Raw genomic sequence first — 24,186 nt, 5'->3', positions numbered from 1 at the left:
GCTTCAACATTTTATAGCTGAAAATGAAAATCTAGGTGTAGGATTTGAGTATAACAGGCATAAACTTGAAGAATTTCTAATAGCCAGGTAAACTTATACCATTATCAGATATTCTAGTACTACCAGAAGTGTGATCATAGAGCGGAATAATGTAGCTTCTGGGCTGAAATTGTAAGGTCGAGAGCAAGTCACAAGAAGCATCTTTTTTTACGGTAATGAACAAGATCGTTCGCATAATGATTGTTACAGCAAGTCTGAGGTGTATTCCTCACATGGTATATCAAGCTATCTAAAACTTTTCAGAAGATGGGACGAAGGAATAGGTGAGCTCAGATATCTTCCCAGATTGCTGCCAGCATTTTTGTCTGATGATCTTTCAGGTGTGGTACACTCGAAATCCAGGACTCTACCCTCTGCCTGAAAAATATGGATAAAAATTACGATCAATAGTGATAATACAACCAAACAATGACATTACTGAGGATGTTAATTTATGCTCAAAAGTGACCAATTACAGAAAAAAAAAACAACTGCTATCCTTTTATTTCCTTTTCTATTTTTCAACAAATTGCTACCATTTTGGCACTCACAAACCAAGATTTTGCAAGAGCTACAAGCTAAGAATATTAACGCAAAGGCAGTTCACTGCCGCGTACCATGATTTTTGTTTGCAATTTGGTTGTCCCTGGTTCCTTCTTGGCATCTGGATTCCCCGTGTTTTCCTTATCAGAGCTTATGTTGTCACATTGGCCGCCGCTTGCCAGTACCTCACGGGCTTCCACCAAAGCAGCAGCAGTCTGCACATTTATCTGCTTCATCAATCCTAGTGCGTCGTAACTATCAGCTGGGCTGGTGAAGTATGAACCCTGGGAGGAACGTATGGACAGAAGTTAACCAAAGAAAATAACAGTAAACAAAGTACCAAATGCGTGACAGCATGAAGGATTAATGAAAAACTATTATCAGGCACAACCCAGTAGTCCAATATATTTCCATCCACTTAACTTAACCCAGTAGTCCATGCTTTTTCCAAACACTGGATTTCTATATGACACAATATGAACATGAGAAATAAAATTAAAAAAAGAGGTAAATGTACCTGAAAATGCATATCGACGAACCAAGGGGACTTCCATGCTGAAGGAGATTCTAGTCCTCTTTTGATACCTGGGGTATCAGCCAATCTAACAAGAGCAACAGTTTAGAATTTCAGAACGACAAATTAACTGAAGGAACAAGGATCATAAAACAATCTCTTCAGACTTCAGTAGTGGGTTTAATTCCCTGATGTATTATCCTAAATGTATCATCCTAAATGCATTAGGGAATTAAACCCACATTTCAGATGAAATAACGTGCCAATTACAGTAAGATGGTGGCTAAAAGGCTTATGATAATTCATTTGATACAAAAATATTTTTCAGTTTCTGTCTAAAGATGGAAGCTCTTGAAGGGATATTCTGATTGCATAGACAAGGATGAGCATCAACTTCATAAATCTTGTACTGGTTTAAGTATCTAAGTAGATATCAGGAAAGTGAAATATGCCACACCACTGAACTAAGTTCAACATGAAAACCCTGCAAGACCCAGTTTAAGTTTAGGTTTAGCAGACTTCACAACAGTGGCGTAGCTAGCTAGGTGGCACTGTGGTCCACCTACAAATTTGATCAAGATTAAAACTATAGTATATGTACTGGTTAATATAATAAAAATTGTATAGTGGACCACCCTTTTAATTGACCTAGTACATATAGATGGACCACCTACTTTAAATCCTAGCTACGCCACTGCTTCACAACTATTCAGAAGCATGCAGGAGTATGGGTTCAATGCATTGATGCTTGCTAATATCAAGAAAAGGAGGAACTCATCATTCACTAGAGATCAGTTTCCAAAAAAAACTTTGATTTTCACATAATCTGAGAAGATAACCAAACAAAAGAATCTGATGGAAAACAACAAAGGAACATGTGAGTGGTGTGAAGTCTTACATGTTCACATATTCATAATCCACATTTATACATGGTGAAGATTTCTCCACGATGAGTTCAGTGGGCTTTGATTTAGCACACACTCCCTCCTTACAGACTGATAAAGATTTCACATTTGTGTTCAGCTTCTGATTCATGGTATTTTTGCCATAATCTGGGGAAATGGGATCATCGCCGCTGTGTTCAATAAGAATACCTGCAGGTTGCTGCATCAAACAACAATATAGATAAGAACAAGATCATCAGCAAAACTCATTTGCTATTTTGCCCGGGTCTGCCCAGCCCCCATATTTCATACTACTAACATGGTTAAAAAGCACTTGCTACACTCAGTCATTCAGGGCATTAACTTGGTCCACCTCCTCAAAGAAATAAGGTACTACTGACAAGCTAAATATCATCAGAAACTGGAAGTACTTACTAAATTGCCTGACAGGTCATCATTAGTAGCTACATTTGTTGCAGAACTGCGTTCCCCTGTTGTCTGCTCGTCCATGTGTTCGTCATTTCCAGCACTCTGTCCATCTTTTGTCTGTTCAGTTGTGTAGCCCAAATTTTCCTTGTTTTCATCAGAGAAAACAAGTTTCTTTTCCAGAGATTTAGAAGAAGCAGATCGCTCAATACGCAAAACTGTAGTTATAAGTGCATCATCTTTAGTGGCATTGATACAACTTGTTTGAATGCCGGTGGAGGATGTGTCTGATACCCCACGATCCTTTTCAGTCCCATATTTCTTCTCGATTCTTTTATCTGGAATAGGAGACAAGAGATCTCTGTGACGTTTCTTCAGTATTGATGGCGTGCATATGAAGCTTTTGGCAGCACTCTTCAGCAAAACGCCCGTGCTTTCATCATGAGTAGGGGAGCCCCACAATCTCATTGGCGTGCAGACATTCATGGTTGAATGCATTAACTGCCGAATGCCAAGGGGACTAAACTCTTGGAGATCACCAGAGGTTACAAGATCGCAACTGACAAATGGAACATCCAGGCTTGGAAAACGAGGAGGTTCGTAGAAGAGGGCTCCCTTGTCCTGTTCATCTGGTGCAGTCACACTCTGTGTAAGCGATGGTTCTTTCTCTAGACTGGCTTCAGGTTCTTCCGCATTAGTAACCTGTTGGTCCCCACATTCAGGTATGCTTTCCATCGTTGAAGAAGGAACATGTCTGTCATTGCTACAACCAGGGTTAGCAAACATTTCAGCATCACCAGAAGAACTGGAAGATTGGGTAACCACTTCTGCCTGAGAAAGTGGCATTTCCTTCCGCCCTGGTCTATTATCGAAAGGTGCATCATCAGTCATAGCATTTGAACAAATAAGAGATGGAGGTACTGACATCTGTGGACTCTGGTCATCAGCAAGCCCCATCACACTTGAAGAATTTGATGTCTGTGGCATGTAGGGTGGTGCTAAAAAATGGGTATCTGCTTCAGAGGAATATACATCCGATTGGTGATTTGATCTTGAAATTGAATCAGCTTCAACTGCATCAGGTCCAGAAAGAAGGCCCTGTAAGGAAATATCCTGCCAGAGTTCAGATTTCAGACAGTTAGGACTGTTGAAGTCAGCCTCAGACATGAAATGTAGTTTTTGCTCAGCTCCAGAATCACTTGATAACATAGAGAGAGGCACCTCCATTGCTACATCATATGGCTCCAGAGATCTTTCATGATTTTCTATACTACAAACAGTCTGGTTGTCTGCAAAACTAGGAACAGTTGGCATTTCATCTATAGTCATGTCCAAATTCAGTCCTTGAGCAAAGTCCTCTTGCAAGTGTTGATCTGGATCCAAGTTAGAGGAAGAAACATGGCAATGCACAGCAGGCAAAGCAGATGCAACAGCCTCCGCAGAAGTATAGCATGCTTGGGGACCCATGGAAGATTGAGAATCATGTGCTTCATTCTTGTCAAAATTCGCGTTTACTTGCAAATCACAGCCCAATGGCACAGTAGTATCATGCACTTGGGAGCAAGAAACCTTGGCAAGTGATGATTGACTACACCCTGATGAATTTTCAACCTCTCGGACAGCAAAACAACCACTATCTTCACTGTTTTGTTGGGTCATCGCTGGTGAGGAATTACAATTTGCAGAATATTCATTTAGAGGGAGACACGAAACTTGGGTAAGTAAACCTGATGACATGTATGAATTGACTTTCTTCTTTACTGAACTGTTCCAGTGATTTTTAATTGAATTGTCCGTCCTGATAGGGGAAACAGAATTTTAAAAATTCAATGACTTCAATAGTCTAAAAGAGGTTTTTTTAAAAAAATTAACAAGAAGAATTAATTGCACAAAAGTACTAGATCATTGTGCATTACTCCCTCCGTCCCAAAAAAAGTGAATCTAGGACTGGATGTGACACATTCTAGTACAATGAATCTGGACAAATGTATGTTCATATTCATTGTATTAGGATATGTCACATCCGGTACTAGGTTTTTTTATGGGACGGAGGGAGTAGGTCATAAACAGCTAGAGAAGGCAAGAATGCTAAACTTGAATAGATGTGTCAAAATGGCCGTAAAACAAAAATTTTGCATGCATCATTTCATGGAAAAGAACATAGATTAATTTCAAGCAGCTCTTAGGTAAGGAAGAAACATTACCTTCCTGGTAAAAATTTTGTCAGCTCGGCCCATTTATTTCCATACATTCGATGAGCATGTATGAGGGTAATTTCCTCTTCTTGTGTCCATGCCTCCTTGTTTATGCCAGGGTTAAGATGGTTGTACCACCTAAATGCAGATTAGATGATACATCTGTAAGGCATCCAATACATTGTAATGATACTCAAATTAAAAATAATGCTACCATGCATATTAAGAAACAAAGTTAGGATAGTTTACAAAATACTGCATTGTTAAAATAAATTGTACAGCATATATGGATTGTTTAAATCCACCACATGGTTTGGCAGCCTTCATTGTACAACATATATGGTCTATGGAAGAACTATGTCAAAAGAAAACCTGCATTCATCTGCAGAACAAAGGACTAGAAGAAAGCAGTAGTTGCTAGCACAAAGAAGCTACCCTGTTGAGACCCACAAAATATATTGTTCTATCTTTTTTTTTACTTGGTGCAAGCTAAATGGAATAAGTAATTTTCATGGCATTACCGTTCTCGACATTGCTTTCCTATACGTCCAGGCAAAGCTTGAGCAATGGTTGACCATTTCTTTGGTCCAAGTTTGTTTACCATCTGAACAATGATTTCATCTTCCTGAAAAAAGGAGCATGCCATTGTGAGCGTAAGATGAGTAACCAATACAGTATTATTTAAGAGATGAAAATAAATCAAATAGCATGCTTACTTCTTTGGACCATGGCCCTTTGACTAATTCAGGGTTTAGAACCTTTTGCCACCTGTGCAAGCATTGTACATCGGTTCTATCCGGAAAGCATTCCGCTGGAAAATTAGAATGTTCTCTGTCAAAACTTGGATTTTTAACAATATACTGGAAATCTCATCAACAGGGTAAGCATGTCTAGGGTGTGAGTTAATGAAACAGCAGAATGCTTTCCTGTACATGAGTTAGCATAACATCGAAAATAAAATATAAAATATGCTGATTGGTTTATGATATCCTAGTGCACTAAAGTACAAATATAAACAATGGTTAGAAAAAGGAAGCCTTGAGAACAATATGGTAAAAATGCATTAGATGTTATGTATAATATTGTGAAATATAAATATTATTCCTGTTAGAACCTGACATGAATTGCCATACAACAGTATGTAATCATAAACCAAATGCGCAAAAAAAAAATAAAAGAAAAAATCCAAGGGAGTCTAACATATGCGTGATAAGCTATAAAATGCAGTGTTATGTAGATACCAAATGGATTTTAGAAGGCTATTTTATTTTGTTTATATATTCCAACATAAAAAAAAACAACCATAAAGAATTCAAGAAAAAGAAAAGTATGTCAGCTAAAAGATACAATACAAATACAATGATAAAGAGTAAGGACTAAGGAAATAGCCAAAGAATCATTGCATGATTTTCCATATCATTGCAGCAATCGAAAGAGCATACCTATTTTTTTCCAGTTCTTCCCGTTGTATGTCTGAACAGCTCTGGACAATATGGCATCCTACATTTGAATATCACATATGTGCAATGTTAAACCATGTAAGCAAGAAAATTTATGTATAAGACACATGGAAATTTTAAATGTTGCATGAGAGGCTGATAAGATGGGTCCAGGCTCACATATCAGTGAGGCATTAAAAGGCATATACAAAATAGAACCAAAATGCTGCTGGTTACAATTTACAAAGCATAGAATCAGAATATAATTGCACACATGAGTATATGACAAAAACAGAATAGCAGGAAACCCCAAGGTAGAAGAGTGAAGTTTATGATTTGCCTCAGAGTACATGCAATCCACTCGTTGACCTAAAGTTGCCCATGGCTCCCTTGGATTTTAGCAATTAGTAAATTATCATATTCAACTTGGTTTGTAGGAATAAAGCGCCAAATTAAGCAACTCAAGCCTCCACACAAGAGTCGGGATTTAAATTGAAATGTTTTTTCATATTAAAAAATTATAGGTCTTTGCCATTAAACACATTAGATGTCTACAGTCAATCATTCTCAACAATACATAAAATAGGATTTTCAGTCACCATTTAATAATTCGTACAGGAAAAGGACTCTTTGTCAACAGAAACACAAGATGACATTCATGTGGTATACCTCTTCAGGGGTCCAATTTCCTTTGGTGGAACGCCGTGTCGGACCGGTGGTCCTCCTAAATTTGCATGGACAAAGAAACAAAACAAAATTTAGTACAATATACATTACGATAGTCAAAAGAGCTTTTAGCCTTTTACCCATTGAGAGGTCGTCGCCTTTTTGGTTCATTGCTGATTTCTCCTTCTTGAGGAGCCGACGGAGGTCCAGAAGGCTCTCCATCCTTATCTGGAGCCTTTCCGTTATCGCTTGTCATCATGAGTGAAGACAATCAATCCTCACTTTGCAGTAGAAACCTCCAAGGGATATAAAAATCATTATACTGTCAAGCCTCAGTGAGGCCTTCAGGGAGTTGCTCCAAGGGAGAAGCAATCATAAGCTGCAAAAGAATTGGACGAATGAAGATATTGTCACAAGATGTAACAATAGAAGCATTCAGGGATGCATAGAGGACAGGACATTGACTACCCTCATAAGAACATGAATTCTCATTTCAAAGGAGTTGGGGTAGAATTCATGTCATTTTCGTTTTATTATAGAGATGGATTGTATAATATTTTATCTAAAAAAAGAGTTGGGGTGATAATGTGTCTACACCCCCTCGTTGTACATCTTTATGAAAACTAAAAAATGCATCATTCACCCTGATGTATATGTAGATGGTTGATTGATATGCAGTCAAGTGGATAACTTGCAAATGGGGAAAAACTCCTCTTTGCTTCCGTAAACTATTCTGCAAATCTACTTATTAGCTCATTCTACCCTCCGAAGTCCGAACTACTGAAGTAGCTAATTTCACATTTAGGGGGAGTAAACCTTAAGCTTTCTGCAATATATAAAATAGTTTTAGGGTAGTAAAATGTTTTTTCTCCTTTTAGATTTGAGGATTGTATTTTCTGCAAAATGTGAATTATCTCCTGGTTTATCCATAATCTAAAAATATGGACCTCCTCTGTCTGGGTTTCAGGTTTATTTGGTGCTAAAAGCGTCTGACTTTCGCTGTGGAATTTACCAGACAAAAAATATATAACACAGATCTTAGTGATACGAATTATCTGGGCTCGTAAGTCGGTTTATATCGTATAGCATAGCACCTCCTCCATATTCAAACTCAAATCAGCACAACACTTCAACCCAATCACCAACGAAGCAACATCCCAAAGCAACAATTAATCAAGCAGAGAGATGGAGAGATATATACCAGATCACCAATCGCCTTGCTGACGGGCGAGCCTGGACGCGAGACGCCTCTGCCGTGCCGCCGCCTCGTCCGCCGGGAGCGCGTCCCTTCCGCGGCTTCTGCTGCTGCCGCTGCCTGCCTGGATCTGGGTGGCCCGAAATCCTTACCAGACGCCCTCAACTCAACCACCGCGGCGGCTGCTGCTGCGGACGCCGCCCGGCCCGAGCGATGACGGCGCGATTTGCGGAGGTGGGAGAACGGAGGGAGGCGCCTGCGGGGAGGTCGATGGAAGAAGGCGGCGGCGGCGCGCATAGGAGGAGGGGGGCTTCGCCGGCGGCGGCCGCGACGCGCATCGGCGGCGCGCGGCGGAATTTCGGAAGAGAGGGGAAGATGAGAAGAGGAGTGGATGGCTATTTGGCGATTTTTCCAGGGTGGTTTCTGCAAAAAGGACGGGGACGCGAGGGGGCGCGGGGGTGTGAAATGGACGGCGGGGAGATGGCCCGCGTGGGATCCGCGCGATCTGGGCCGTCCGTTTCCACGTCGGCCGCCTTTGTGTCCCGCTTCGGCAATTTTTGAATGCCAACGGCTGGATTGCGGCTAGTCGTTGGTTGTTGTTTTGTTACCTTTTTTTTCTTTCCCTTTTGTTTCGATGGTTTTTAATTTGGGAATGGGGTAAAACAAAATTCGTTTTGAAAGGATGGGGAAAGCATTTGTTTTGTGTGTGATGCAACTGGAACAGAATAATTGTTTGCGTGTGTGGTGAAAATGTAGAAACAATTGAGATTTGGTTTTCACTGTTTCTTACGTTTGAAGAAAATTTGAAATTATTGGTGGCAATAAATGTTCCATACACGTTGTTATCATGTTATGGCCAACAATAGTCACATTTCACCCATGGTATTTTTCTCTTTCCCGTGAATAAATATTTCATTTGCAATTACTTCTTGTGAAAGTACATATAAATTATTTCAAATTCTCTAGCTAGTATTGCTATTTATTGGCATACACTCATAGGATACAAACAGGAATTCGTAAAATAAAAGTAATTCATAGTTATATTTTTCATGTTGCAAGGCTTTATACTACCGGGTTAAACTCAAAACCACATTTTGTAGCTAAAAAAGCTAATAAATTCGACGTGACCTAGGAAAGCCCAAGGCTCGAGCCTGAGTTTTAAGTCATTGTCGAGCTCGGCTCATTTTATTTGGCTTTGATTTGTTGTAGCCTAATCTGACCAGGGTTTGGAGATCTCACTATACCACAATACACATATCAGGGTTATGGATACCACATACCTAATAGTAGTTGACTAAATCTTGGCAAGACCCACCACATACCATGTCCTATACGGAAACAACCTGCGGATATAGGGGAGTTCCGGATAAGGAAAGACAACCAGAGTTCTACATGAAAACGACAAGGACTACTCGGATTGTATCCATATTGGTTCCCTAGTTCTACTTGGACAAGGGGACACCTATGGGTATAAATACAAGTCCCCCTAGGAGGAGAGGGACAGAATCCACACACCCAACACAATGGACATGGAAGCCACAACATAGAAGCCTACATACGCCAAGACACGCCGCCGGATATCGACTTCAGGGATAAGCACGGCTAGTACCCTACGGTGTCTCCGGATACTGTCAGGAGAGACGAAAGCGCTATCTCTGATCTCGCCGGGCACGGATTCGAGGAGGAAGGCTATCCTGTTGTCGACTACGAGTCAGATCGTCAGACCGTCATGTCGACAACAGTTAGATAGGCTACCCCAAATATTGTACTGGTGTGATTATCATGAATAAGAGCAATACCGGCTTCGGCCAACAGGATGTAGGGTTATTACCTGACAATTCAGGGGCCCGAACCTGTATAAAAATCCTCGTCTCCATCTCTTTTACCTCAGTCTCGCGTATACCCTAGTACCAACGATCCCTATGCCATGCAAATACCGTAATCGAGACATCAAACGTCGACAACACATGTTCCATAAGATAAGCGGCTTCATCTTTTCGCTTATATTTATGCTTATCAGCCAAAATTTGAATTTTCAACCTTATTTTTGAGCTGATTTTGGGTTTTCTCATTGAAGTTTACTTTTCAGCCATTGTTTTTAAATCGCTAAAAATACGTATATAAAAATTTTATTCAAAAATTACTTTTCGTTTGCAAATATATTATTTGGCTTATTTCATGAATAAGTGAAACAATAGGGCCGGAAATCTTCCAAGTTGGACATATCCTTGTTTACACAGCGGGATAGTCATTGTCTCATTGAGCAATGAGCATATGATGCCTATTATTAGCATCCTCTTTAGCGACACCAGTGATTGCGTCAAGTTTACCGTGACTTCACTTATAAAGGTTAAAATCATGATGCTCATAATTAAATAATCATGTCCATCTATAATTGGTGCATAACCTAAAAGTTATTTCCACTGTATAACAATTGTGCTTCAGTGCACCTGGTAGTCGACCACAACATCACACTCGTTCCCTTAGGCGTGGCCTGTCGTTTTGATCAAGCAGTACTAAACCTAATTTTATTCAAGGTTGAGATATATTTAAGCACGTGGTCTTCCACAGGCATTACCGCTTTTGGGAATTTGCTGGAACCTAATTTTATTAATGTTGGGATATATTCAAGCATGTGGTCTTCCACAGGCATTGCCACTTTTGGGGTTTGCTCGGAGCGTAGTGTAGCTCCGCCTCGGCGCCTCCTCCCTCTCGTTGTTTGGAGTAACCATTTTTTCGCAATAGTTTTCCCTTCTTTTACTTTTTGGTTTTTTTTCTTTCTTCCTCCTGGTATAGGCTTGTCTGGCAGATTATGTTGTATAAAAAAACTCTTTTACTTCTAATATATTGACGTGCAATCTTTTTGCGCGTTCGAAAAAAAATATATTCAAGCCTACATGTAAAACGAAATGGTTCATTAGCACATTATTAATTGAGAATTAGCTATAAAAACTTTAAAATGTATTGATATAAATTTATAAAGCAACTTTTCTATAGAATTATTTTTTAAAAAAAATTATCGTCTAGTAGTTTAGAAAGTGTGTCCTTAAAAAACAAGTGTGTAGAAGTTGAAAAATGGTAGTGTCGAACACAACTTTAATCATCCGTCTAGCCCATTATAATTTACTACAACATATAGACACATGCTACTTTTTTTTAGAATATTTTTTTTCAAGAATTATAGACATGCTACTTAGTATATATTCGTGCTCGGACACAACTTGGCAATGGTAATTGCCGCACAGCCTCATATTTTTTGTTTATGCCTAATTGCATATACTTATTAGCTAAAATTGAAATTTTCAACCTTAAATTTAGAGTTGATTTTAGGATTTTGTTTTTCAACGTAGTTTATTTTTTAGCCTTTATTTTTATATCATTTAAAAACATATATATATATAAGCTTTATTTATAAATTATTTTTTATATACTGTTTCGCTTTTTTTTTCTTCAATATGCCAAACGAAAAGGATGCTAGACTCGTGGAGGTGGGTTGTCCGATCTGGGCTCATGCTCATCCAAGTCAACAAACTCAAATATATAAATATGCGAACGGGCACGTTTAAGATTTGCCTTGTCCCAGGATCTCACTGGAAACCATTTACACTGGTGTACCTCTGCTCCTCCTCCTCTCCCATAATAAGGCCATACCCATAATCAATACTACCAGTACGGCAGCACTACTCCACCACTACCGCACCACCATTACACCCAAGAAATTAATCCCACAACTCAAGGCCGGATTTAGTTATCAATTTTTTCTTTAAACTTTTAATTTTTCCATCACATCAAAACTTTTCTATACACAAACTTTCAACTTTTCTATCATATCATTCTAATTTTAACGTGAAGTAAACACACTTCGAATGTACAAAACTCCAAGCACGGCACCACTACTACTACTCAGCGCACCGTGTCGCAGCCTGCGCGCATGTGCTCCCCCCTGCAACCGCACGTCTGCGCCGCGCCGCACGCCGCGCGTCCGTCCACCGCGTCCGTCCGCGCGGCGCGGCCTCCGTCCTCCTCCGTCGCCTGCTGCTGCACCGACGCACGACATGCGGCCACCGCCCGGAAGCTACCTACCGCTAGGAGCATGTGTAGGCAGAACCTACTCCGCTCCAAAAATAAATCAATCTCCTACGCGATCTAGATGTAACACATACTAATACTATAAATCTGAGCATACGTATGTTCATATTTATAGTACTGGAATGTGTTATATCTCGTAAGAGATTGATTTATTTTGAGACGAAGGGAGCGACTTCATCTCTTTTAAAGCTAGAACTCAACCAAACAATATTAGCTTCACCTTAAAAAAAGAAAGCTAAAACTCAACCAAATAATTTTAGCTTCACCTAAGAAAATAGAATAGCGTAAATGCTATCACAAAATAAACTAACGAGGTTGAGTTGAGTTTATACTATTTTATAATTTCATTGCAGACCTAGTTTTTAAGTTAAATTTAGGAATTGAAACGCTGTTAAACGGGCTAGCTCTAGTACTAGCAAATCCTCGTAGCAGTATGTAACACATGCGCTGTGGCAGTGTGACACTGACACGATCACACGGCAAGGGCCAATTTTGAAGAAAGAAAAGTTGGAATCTAAACAGACCCTTGCGATTGGTTAGTTGGGGAATTGGAGATCTCTCCGGTCAGGGGTGATGACAGAGCTCCGATCCGGACTCGGTGTTGCCGGCACATGCGCCATGGCCCATGGGGCCTCTTGCCTGATCACCCTCTCCCCACAGCTGAAGGACTACGAGGACACATTCTCACTGACCGGCAAGATTCAAAACTTCAGAGAGTTGTTGTATTATTCAGATGGTCTGAACTCTGAAGAAAAACGTGGTTCACGATGGTTGGGCACCGCCGCTAATGATGTGTCTCTGTCTGATTTTTCCCCTGCTGCTACGACAAACTCTCCTCTGATCATGCTCTGGTCCCTAGCAAACCTTGTTAGGTTGGGATTGGTGGCCCCTTGGATCTCAAAGTAGTCCCAAAATCTGAAGATAAGGGATCTTTTCAATGGAAGGATTTTCTTGGGAATTTTACAGAATTTAAATCCTATAAGAAAAAAAAATTCCTATAAATACCTTTGAAACAAGAAATGAGAGTCTCATCGGTTCCCATATTCCCTAATAAGCCAAAATGGCTTATCAGAGAATAAAAATTAATTTATATTTAAAACATTTATATATTTGTTCGCATCGACTTAAAAGCCAACGCTAAGATATCTTAAATTCAACTTCAAAATTAAGTTCAAACATTTAAATTTTGACTTTTGCTTTACCTTATTAGGCCAATCAATAGGCTCTGAGATGCGTAAATTCCTATGAATTGGCCTCCTACTACCTCCTAATGTCCTATACCGTCAGGAAAATAAATATAAGCTCTAACATCATGTTTTTATTCTCCTTTGAGAAGTCCAATGCATTCTTTCTCCATCTCTCTACCACATGTAAATTCATTTTTACTTCCCGTGAACCATCCAAAGACGGTGAAAAATATACTATTTCTGTATTTTAGGATCGTATGTGATTCTATATAATACTTTTTCTCTATTCCTACGTATTTTATAATCATGTTTTTTTAAAAAAATAAGCCCTAATTCAGTAACTTGTGTAGGACTAGTAATGTACTACCTACTCGGTAGTATTTTGTTCTGCTCCCTATTGTAAAAACAATACTTCACCCCCGGGATCATTATTGTTATTGTCCTGCTACCCGCATCTACAATTAAAGATTGTGTGGTCACTTTATCTGCCCATGAGCACGGATGCTTACTCTTAAAAGTGTCATGATAAATTGCAGCACCAGGAAACCTTGGACAAGAAAACCGGGTAAAATTAAATGCTTACTACGTCAAATCTAAATACTACCTCCGTCCTAAAATAAGTGCAGCCGTGGATATCTGTGCCCAACGTTTGACCGTCCGTCTTATTTAAAAAATTTGTGAAAAATTTAAAGATATTTAGTCACACATAGAGTACTATTCATGTTTTATCATCTAATAGCAATAAAAATTTTTCAAATAAGGCAAACGGTCAAACATTGAACATGAATAGTGTAAAACTGTATTTATTTTGGAACGGAGTGAGTATCAGACAACCAACTTACTCCTACCCAACGGTCCAAGAGAAATCCTGAGAAACAGGCAACATGCAACATCCTCTCCTTTTGCTGTAACCTGTACTACCGGACTGTTCCTTTTAGATTATTCACTGGTTTATTAAAACAACATACTGTTAGTATTTGCTCCACGCTAAAAAAATATTTTTTGGGGTAAAATACTTCTTATACTATATTATTTTAAACGCTTATTCTAAGTATTTTTAAAGCTTATTTCTTAAATATTTAATTTATTCTTATAATAATCAAGCAGATAATTCATGATAATAATGTTCCCTTGATAATAATTAAACACCTTAGGTGGTATTTGTTTATACTGTAGAAGATAAAGTTAAAGAAAAAAGAAAAGCCAGTAGCATATAATTAATTGAGTTTTATTTTATTGTAAATTTGATTTAATAGTTTAAAACAACTTGTATATACTCCCTCTGTCCCATAACGTAGCAACTTAAGATGAGATGAGACCCATTCGAGACATGTCCAGATTTGTAGTCAACCCATCCTAGGTTACTATATTATGAGACAGAGGGAGTAGAAAGCTTTTCATATAAAATACACCGTTTAACAGTTTAATAAGCATTCAAACAAAAAAACGAGATAGGATATGTATCTCAGCCCAAAAAGAACAGAATAAATCAAACTGGGCATAAGGTTCAGATTTAAGGGGGAAAAAAAGCTTCAGAAATGGGACCTGCCTGAGTATGACACAGTGGCCCTACTGCACAGACACACATACCCTCCCTGACCCTGAGTGTGAGTGACATCATCAACCATCATCAGAGAAGAGAAGAAGAGAGGGCATGGTCAAAGTAAACGAGCCCACCACCGGTGGCAACCTGTCCCCTAACTCCCTTTGCTCATCAAAAGACAGAGCTTGAGCTCTCTCCTCATGGCCACCACCACTAGCACTGTGCCGTGGTAGTGGCAGCAGTAGGAGGTCACTGCACTAGCCCACATGCCGCTGCAGTAGCTAGTCGTCGTAGCAGCAGCAGTATACTACTAGTAGTAGCCTTCTTGGCCTTCTTCTTCTTCTTCTTGCACAGATCTTGGGGGCGCAATCAGCCAGTTGCAGGCTTGCAGCAGACGAACCTCGGAGAGAGAGGCCTGCGTTCTTGCGAAAGAGGAGCTAGAGGTGGGTGCCATTTATTCCCGTCTTCGTTCTTGGCTTTTGTTTTTGGTTGTAAACTGACAATTTGGGGGTTGGGGATTGAGTTGATAATCGGAGATAGTCATATAGATGGTTTCTGAAAAAAAGCTTCTGTGAGTTCATTTGCTTGGCCACTCTGGTTTTTTTGATTGTTTACTTGGGGGAGGTAACAACAAGAAGAATGCAGGGGACTTCTTGTTTATTGGTCATCTTGTTTAGCTAGTTAATTTGGGGGTTTTTTTTTTGGCGCTCTACAGTAAAATTTGGAGGATTCCATGTCTTTGGGGAGATAAAATAAACTGTCCAGTGTTGATACATGATTCATTACACTGTTGTAATAGGCAGTCTGGGATTTTTGGTTTAGGATTTGCATGTTTGATTTTACAGTATGGGAGTCATGTACAGAGTTAATGAGAGCGAATGACCTCTAACTACAAACTACTACCTTCCAGCTTCCATCACCTTGATTCACTTTCCCCCTTTCCCTTTTCACCTTTCTATAAGAGAAAAGTGTAGTGTACTGCTTGTGAGCTATCAGTTCTTTATTCTTGACATGATCCATATGAAATTCGAGCACTGGTGAATCGAGAGAAGAGGCCAGGTAGGTAGCTGGTCAATGCATGGATATTCCGTGGGCAGATAGAGAACCCTCGTAGTAGCTTTCTTTCTTGTAACCACTTCTTCCACTGCTTCTCCTTGACATTCAATTTCTCTGCATTATTTCTTGCAAAAGATAAACCTTGGTATATGATATCCTAATTTTCTATATTTCCCTCTGTAAGAGTAGCTTTCTTGTGATTTGCAGCTTCAGGATAAAGCAGACACCAATTCCTCAAGGAAACAAGTTCTTAAATTGACACCTCCTTCATAAACTATTTTATAAAGATTCAAAGATAATGTAACCTTTCCTCCCTCCTCAGTCTGACCTGTGGGATAATTTGTTCACTTGAATTTGTTTATCATCTGTTGCTATTTTCTGACCATTTCGGTTTGTCAATTTGCCTTTCTTATGTTGCTCCAGAGAATAGAGAAAATGCATCAAGACAGTTTCAGGTCGGTGGTTTGCAGATCCCTTTCAAAGAGTCTTTCCTCCAAAACCAAAGAGAGCAGCTACCCTGAAATAGCTCAATGTGCTGTCCCTTGTGTTGTCACATTGCAACCTACGGTTTGTCGAGGCTGCCAAGGCCGGGATTGGAGCCCATCACAAAGCAACAGGGAGGATATGTCCATGATGTTGCAGAAAGATTACCTGATGGCATCCTCGCTCTCGAGGCGCTTCGCGGAGGACCTCCTAAGAGGAGCCATGGACCTCCAGGATTCGCTCACGATGCTCGAGAAGTTCCAAACTGCGTCGCGGAGCATGAGAGTGTCAAACAAGAAGAGAAGGCCAGAGGGTTGTGAGAGATCACCGGACACAAGTGGATTCCGTGGAGCCCTGTCGGAAGCGTCAAACGCCAAGAAGATGGTGGGTAGAAGCGCCAGCAGTGGATTGGATGGGGAATTAACGAATTCTACTGATGAGCTGAAAAGAGTGATCAAGGATAGCTTTTACAGGAAGAACATCTTGTCGGTATATCCCAATGATGAACAGGCTTCCATGAGCCAGTCATTACATTACATGCCAAACAAGAATTCGTTATCCAAGCCTAATGAGCAGAAGAAGGCAGCACCAAGATCATTGCCATCTTGTGCACCAGGGCAGTCTGAGAAGTCCAAATCCCCAAGCTTGGTAGCAAAGCTCATGGGCCTTGATGGATTGCCTACACACAATAGCAATACCTTCAAAAAAGACGAGTCAATGAAGACAGTAAGTTCACCAAGGGCACTTTTTGATATTGAGATGCCTAAGGTCCAGCAAAATGATGCTCATATGAGTTCTCCTTATTCCCGAAAAAGTAATGTTTCTCTGTATGATTCTACTGTGGTTAATGAGATTGGCTCAATGAAAACAATTAGGAGGGAAAAAGGCATAGAGCAACCTCAAACCCGAGCAGCCAAGGATATCAAGGTTGTATCTCACACAAGTCGAAAGCAACAAATAAAAGAGACCACTGAAATGGGCAGGAGAAGTAGTGACAAACAAAGACCTCATTCGACTTATAGGAACAGAGAAGGGAGGAAGGATACCAAGTCTAAAACAGGATCAGCATCTCGGTCTAGTGCTAATACAGTGAAAAGGCCTGATAAGAAATCAATGATTGCATCAAGTAGCAGCTCTTCAACATGTCGCACAAGGAAGCCGGTCGCACGTAAAGCACCTAGTAATTCGAGGGAGAAGGCAGTGTCCAGTAGAAGTCGCAAGAACTCAACTATTGATGACATTGTGGTATGCATCTTCTATTATAGCATAGCCTGGAAATATTTTATTCATCTGAAATATTAAACTATTTTGGAACATTGTACCCTCAGATTTAAAAACAACATTTATCTTATTTTTCCCTTTAGAAGTTTCAGTTAAATCATTCAGACCTTGAATTGGAACAGTTCGTTGAAATAATTTATTTCGCTTAAATCACGGGATCTTTTTTTGCTCCTAACGTAGGCATATGAGCTGCACAGAGAGTTCATACAAGTTGATGGTCCATCCACTGAACATAGCGCAACACCTAGTGATGAAAGCTGCCAAAGTGTTGTTGATTGGGACACAGAGCCTAGCATTGATGGTAAGGAACGCTGAATTTCTTTTCATTCTTCTAAACATGTTTTCATTTTTATTTGTCACTAATACAATTTGAAGCCTGTGAAGTAAGAAAATTTCAAATATTGAACTTCAATCGAATGTTGAAATTTGGAATAAACCATTTAGTGAGGAATTTGCTGCTTATTTGCAAGTGGAATGTGACAGTTTTGGAATTCACATGCAGCGGGTGTGACAGTTTTGTCCCGCCAAGCCAGCGAGGGTGGCGTGGCCAAATAACGCTGCCACGCCAGTCGCCAGCTAGACCAGCGTGACCAAAAAACGTTGCCACACCAGCTAGACCGGCGTGACAGTATTGTTTTGCCACGCTAGTTTAGCTGGCGTAGCCAAAAGATTCAGATCATGTAAATAAGTTTTGATAGGGTTTATTTTTAAAATTAAAAATTAAAAAAAAATCATTCCGCTTTAACTATTGTAGACATTAATTCCACTTCTATTTACAGGTTTGTATCTAATAACAGTCCAAGATGATTAATTTCACCACTTAAAAACCTAAATGTTCTCTCTTGCAATGAAAATAGGTGTTTCCACACTAAACAGAAATCTTTTCATGACAGGCATTCGGGAAGATTTGAGTGAATCCTATGAAGCTTCAGTGACTACCAGCTCTGCGGAAAGAACCGATTCAGCTAACGGAGATCCTTTTCACCCATCGACACACTTAGTATCAAAAAATGAAGTTGAAATAAAAGACGAGATGAGTCTGCTTCTCCTAAGTGATCAACCATTCCTTACCCGGGCAGCAGAACTCATTGGCATCGGCGAACCGGGGCATCTGATCAACCGATATAAAGGTATCCGCAAGGCCCAGATGGGTAACCATGAGCTTTTCGTGGACACCGCAACAGAGCAGCTGGAGCGGAAGCATCGTCAGCGAAACAGCTTGTGTTACACAGGAATTTGGAGCCAGAAATGCAGAACAGCACCATACTTCTCACTGGAGGCATTGCTGACAGATATTCGCGATGCGACTCGAAAGCTGAGCATCTATACCGAAGACGACGATGGCTGCACTACAAAAGACACACTATACATGAAACTGGAGAAGGATCTGAGATGCACAGATGCGTCGATCAACAGCGTGTGGGATATGGGCTGGGAAGATTGGATTTTCATGGAGGAAACACAATGCTTCATAAGAGATGTTGGGGAGAGCATTTTATCAGGGCTTATCGAAGAAGCTGCTCTGGACATGTGGGTACATTGATCTGGGAAAATGAAGCCTAGGTGGTTCTTGCGTTCTTGGAGAATTTCTAGCTTTGTTCTCCACTTGGCTGGCACTTCTCATGATTTCCAGTTTCCAGTTTGTATCTATCTTGTGTTACATTTCACCTGTGTAAAAAATGAAAAATGTGCAATGATTTAGAGAGTTGCCTAAAGAAGTGATGGAGTTGTCTTCACCAAGAAACAATTGTAATTTGTGCACAAGGTATGAAGGCATGATGAATAGACAAAGAGCAATGTTTCGTTTCACTTTTTCCTTTCGATGAATGAACAATGCCGAGGAATCTCAAATAGCAATGAGCAAGGACAGTTCTTGTTTTCATTTCTTTTTTTTTTAAAAAAAAAGCTAGTTGTATGCCCGTATGTTATAAAGGGTCACGCTCATATAATTAGGGACGGATTAGACGGGTGATTGATGATACAATATTGGATCTGGTGGTTACTTTTTACAAACGAGAACACACGTACATTGAGAGGAGGAAATAAAAGGAGAAGGGCCCCATTTTTAAAGTAGTAACTAGCATTGAGAGTAGGAAATAAAATGAGGACAGTTGTGTTTGCTAGGGGAGGATGGGAACCTGCACACTACGCACGGAAAACGATGTAGTCTATTAGCGCGTGATTAATTAAGTATTAGTTATTTTTTTAAAAAAAAAATGGATCAATATGATTTTTTAAAAAACTTTCGTATAGAAACTTTTTGCAAAAAACGTACCGTTTAGCAGTTTGAAAAACGTGCGCGCGAAAAACGAGGAGAGTGTTGGTTTGGTCTAAAAGAGCGTATTTTTTTAATTAATCATTTTTTATCTTGAGATTTTTTTTATACAGTGCAGTGGGCGAGGGGAAGATGGACAATAAACAGGAGAGAAACGTAACAATATTATGAAATCTGTGAATCAAAAAGAGTAAAGCACTTACTGATGGAGATAGCTTCCAGGCAAGTTGGGTGGCCTCCCTCCGTTTCTGCCTTCTTCATTGTCAACAACCATCGATGCCTATAAAATATTACTGAAAAACGCTATTAATCGTTCGAGCTCGATGGCGATGCTAGCTCTGCCACTGCAAGCACTTGTTTTTTTCATTTCTTAACCAGCACTTGATGGTGTGGTTGGTTCGATATTTAAGACCTTTTAATCCAAAGTGAGCAACTCATCAAATCCCTTTTACAAACAAAAAGTATTACACCCGTCCCAACAAGTTTTAGAGTTAGACACAATTATTAAGAAGATACTATCTCTATTTTTAAAATATAGTTATTTCTAGCACATTGACTTGTTCCAAATGAAGCTATTTCTCCACCTACCATCTACTCTCAACCAATCACAACTATTCTCTTTACCTACTTTATCTTTTCGACCAATCACAATCCTCCTTCAATTATCTCTATCTATTTTTTAAATATCCGTGCCTACCTAAAAAAGTATTTATGATTTGTAGGTAGATAAGATTATGATTTGTCGAGAAGTGAAAATAAGTAGAAAAATTAAATGGTGAAGGGTTATGATTGGGAAGAGAATGCCGACGAAGAAGTTGCTATATTTTGAGATAAATTTCGAACACTAAGGTGGTGTTTGAGAGGGGAGGGACATATTTTAATCCATCTCACAAAAACATAAATCACTCCCCTAGAGACTTATACTTATATAAGAGGTACTAAACACCCAAACACCACCTAAAAAATGTTTTATCTTCCGATGAGGAATTAGTTAGCTCTCGAACAGTAGTACGAGATTTGTGCAAGTTGTGGTCCTGTCGTCATCCTGTGGAGTTGTGGTGAGTGTTTGACGAATTTTTTTTTTTTTTGGCGGCTCGATTGCAACCCGCGGCCCGCAACAAATCCGACGCCAAATCGGACACGGCCGGCGACTCCGGCGACCCACCACCACACACCAATCCTCCTCCTCCTCATCGCCGCCTGCGACGGCGAGGCGGCGAGCGATGGATTCCCTGGGCGTGCTGCTGGTGGCGCCGATGAACGCCTACCTGGAGCAGGAGCTGGACCGGCGGTGCCGCCTCTTCCGCCTCTGGGAGTCCCCCGCCGACCGCCGCGACGACTACCTCCGCGCCCACGCCTCCTCCATCCGCGCCGTCGTCCCCTACGCCCTCCAGGGCGTCGACGCCGCCATGATCGACGCCCTCCCCTCCCTCGAGATCGTCTCCTCCTTCTCCGTCGGCATCGACCGCGTCGACCTCGACGCGTGCCTCCGCCGCGGGGTCCGCGTCACCAACACCCCCGACGTCCTCACCGACGACGTCGCCGACCTCGCCGTGGGGCTCGCCATCGCCGCGCTCCGCAAGATCCCCCAGGCCGACCGCTACGTCCGCGCCGGCAAGTGGAAGTCCAAGGGCGACTTCACGCTCACCACTCGGGTCGGTTTCTTTTTTCCGAATTCCTTAGCTTCCGTTCTACTAGTATTATCCATTTACGATTTTGCTTAATCTTTCTCCAAAAATAAAAAGTTCTTAGGTTTGATCCGTAGTTTATTTACAGTTTGGTTTAGTCGAAGCAAATATAGCACAAAAACTGATTGTACAGCACGAACTGTTTGGTTGGGTACTATTGGGTACAGTGGAAAATACGATTGAATGGAAGGAAAATAAGTCAGAAAGGGAGAGCTGGAAGTGAGAAATTGTTGGTCCTGATCAGATGTGGCTCTAGTTTTTGTTTCACATCATTAGATATCTTCCTTAGATAGTCTAATCTTAATTTGATCATTCAAACATCGTTCTTTTATACCATGTGAACTATTTAACTAAGGAAGGAAGCACGGGAAATGGTTTCAGAGCTCTGGTGGATGCGTTTTTGTGAGTTGGAAATGCATCTTATTTGGCTGAAATTTAAACTTGTTTCGAGCAGGTTGTTGCTGATTGTAGTTGCAGTGATTTTCTATGGGTCTAAAGAGAATCATCGTGTTCAGAAGTTACTCATCTGATAATGCTGGGTGCTAATTTTGGGTTGCAGATGGTTCTTACTGAGTGGCGCACTGATAGCAGTCATATATTAGGATGTTAGTCTATTTACCGGAGTTTATCCATCCATTTTATTATGCATATGCTGCTGTTATTGTGCCTGGAGAATTTTTCCTTTCAATTAAAATTGCATTACAGTAAACTTTATGTTCAGATGCAGTATCTGAAGGACAATATAGCTAGAAGAAAGATTAATCTGCTAACGTTCAATTGATTATGCATAAATTGGTGTGTTCGTGGAAATGTAATGCTTGGTATTCTTATTTTTCTGCAGTTCAGTGGTAAAAGAGTTGGTATTCTGGGGCTTGGCAGGATAGGCTTAGCCGTAGCAAAAAGAGCTGAGGCATTTGATTGCCCAATCAGCTATCATTCAAGATCAGAGAAACCATTTCCAAAGTACAAATTTTATCCAAATGTTGTTGACCTGGCAGCCAACTGTGATGTGCTAGTCGTAGCATGCTCACTTAATCCAGAGACCCGTCACATTGTAAACCGTAAGGTCATTGATGCACTAGGACCAGAGGGAGTGCTCATAAACATTGCTCGTGGAGCACATGTGGATGAACCTGAGCTTATATCCGCGCTTCTTGAGAAACGCTTGGGAGGAGCAGGCCTTGATGTGTTTGAGGATGAACCCTTTGCTCCAGAGCAGCTTTTTGAGTTAGATAATGTTGTCTTAGTGCCTCATGTGGGGAGTGACACAGAAGAAACATGCTGGGCAATGGCTGATCTAGTTCTACAAAATTTAGAGGCACATGCATTGAATCAGCCTTTACTCACTCCAGTCATCTGATTGTTTCTGTTAGAAGTCTGGGATGATTGTGCCACCACTACTACATTCTGTAATCCCAATTAGTTTTCTATCTTCTGTTTATTAGTTCTTCATTTTACCCATCATTAGGGACATATGCCACTCTTTTGTAAGACATCATTTTATCGGCCTTATGGCTGTCATTCAATCAACCATGACAAATAAGATGATCAGTTCCAGAAGTTGAATCTTCCTGTCTTTGGATGATATATTCACATATTCTCAGTTTCTCCTTCTTACAATTTTCCATTCTGTCAGAGCCTATTCTACCCTTCCCAGTTTTGTCATCACCCTATTATCTTTCTCATCATCTTGTAACAAATATCATCTTTCTTTGTTCAACATGATATGATCTTCTGATGAGAGTTTTTTGTTTATCCTTTTTGCAGTTCAGTGGCAAGAGAGTCGGCATCATCGGTTTGGGCAGGATCGGGCTCGCCGTCGCGAAGCGAGTGGAGGCCTTCGACTGCCCGGTGAACTACTACCAGAGGACGAAGCAGGATCACCCCGGCTACACCTACTACCCGTCGGTGGTGGAGCTGGCGGCGAGCAGCGACGTGCTGGTGGTGGCGTGCCCGCTGAACGAGCACACCCGGCACATCGTGAACCGGGAGGTGATGGAGGCGCTGGGGCCCAGGGGCGTGCTGATCAACATCGGCCGGGGGCCGCACGTCGACGAGGCGGCGATGGTGGCGGCGCTGGCCGACGGCCGGCTCGGCGGCGCCGGGCTGGACGTGTTCGAGGACGAGCCGAACGTGCCCGAGGCGCTGCTCGGGATGGACAACGTCGTGCTGGTGCCGCATGTGGGCAGCGCGACGCACGAGACGCGCACGGCCATGGCCGACCTGGTGCTCGGCAACCTGGAGGCGCATGTCGCCGGCAAGCCGCTGCTGACGCAGGTGGTGTGAGCTAATTGAGTGACTGGATGATTCTGATTTGATTGATTCCAAAGCAGGTGCAATTCGACAAAATGTAGTATGTACTGTTTCAGGATGTGAAAAATCTGTTTTCCCTTTTTGTAAACACGGTCGGTCTGGGACGATCCAGTAATAACGATTTAATATTTGTCATTGGAAATGTGAAAAGTGTGTTGGGTTGAAACGGAACTGCATTGCCACTGCTATTTCAGGTAGAGTAATAGAGTATTATTTTTTTTCTGAAAGGAAAACGGCAAGAGTATTGCCGAATATATTAGAGGGAAATAGAAATTCAGGGATTACAGAGGAGCGATTACATTAAGAAGCGGTAAGCAACTACTTAGAGACCAAAGCCTCTTTGCGAAGTGTCTAGCACAGATGCTACTTT

The 24,186-nt window shown here is 40.9% G+C and overlaps 3 protein-coding genes and 1 pseudogene across 4 annotated transcripts; 2 read left to right on the top strand and 2 right to left on the bottom strand.

Annotated features, from left to right (window-relative positions):
• Positions 1-80: 80 nt before the first annotated feature.
• LOC4327192 (transcription factor MYB3R-1) lies at positions 81-8,302 on the bottom strand. The gene is made up of 12 exons (XM_015770383.3): positions 7,908-8,302; positions 6,847-7,085; positions 6,710-6,764; positions 6,044-6,101; positions 5,318-5,412; positions 5,123-5,226; positions 4,611-4,739; positions 2,416-4,204; positions 1,995-2,200; positions 1,100-1,184; positions 657-866; positions 81-417 (listed from the first exon to the last, which is right to left on the bottom strand). Exons 2-12 carry the CDS (start codon positions 6,963-6,965, stop codon positions 286-288), a joined length of 2,982 nt encoding a protein of 993 aa, XP_015625869.1. The 5' UTR covers positions 6,966-7,085; positions 7,908-8,302; the 3' UTR covers positions 81-285.
• A 6,567-nt stretch (positions 8,303-14,869) lies between these two features.
• On the top strand, positions 14,870-19,349 carry LOC4327191 (uncharacterized). 2 transcript variants are annotated; one of them, XM_015785660.3, is made up of 5 exons: positions 14,870-15,163; positions 15,984-16,076; positions 16,200-17,504; positions 17,721-17,841; positions 18,434-19,349. In XM_015785660.3, the coding sequence occupies exons 3-5, from the start codon at positions 16,212-16,214 to the stop codon at positions 19,081-19,083; spliced, it is 2,064 nt and encodes a 687-aa protein (XP_015641146.1). In that variant the 5' UTR covers positions 14,870-15,163; positions 15,984-16,076; positions 16,200-16,211; the 3' UTR covers positions 19,084-19,349. The 2 variants fall into 2 exon arrangements, with proteins under 2 accessions (XP_015641146.1, XP_015648056.1); XM_015792570.3 differs by lacking the exon at positions 15,984-16,076.
• Positions 19,350-20,903: 1,554 nt separating this feature from the next.
• Positions 20,904-23,982, top strand: LOC4327189 (glyoxylate/hydroxypyruvate/pyruvate reductase 2KGR). The gene is made up of 2 exons (XM_015761239.2): positions 20,904-21,470; positions 22,345-23,982. The coding sequence occupies exons 1-2, from the start codon at positions 21,039-21,041 to the stop codon at positions 22,861-22,863; spliced, it is 951 nt and encodes a 316-aa protein (XP_015616725.1). The 5' UTR covers positions 20,904-21,038; the 3' UTR covers positions 22,864-23,982.
• On the bottom strand, positions 23,248-23,938 carry LOC112937640 (uncharacterized; annotated as a pseudogene).
• Positions 23,983-24,186: the final 204 nt, after the last annotated feature.

Source organism: Oryza sativa, chromosome 1 (assembly GCF_034140825.1).
Source record: "Oryza sativa Japonica Group chromosome 1, ASM3414082v1".
In the NCBI taxonomy this organism is placed as follows: Eukaryota; Viridiplantae; Streptophyta; class Magnoliopsida; order Poales; family Poaceae; genus Oryza; species Oryza sativa.
The sequence above is the reverse complement of the archived record's forward strand: the minus strand, read 5'-3'. Positions and strand labels throughout refer to the sequence as shown.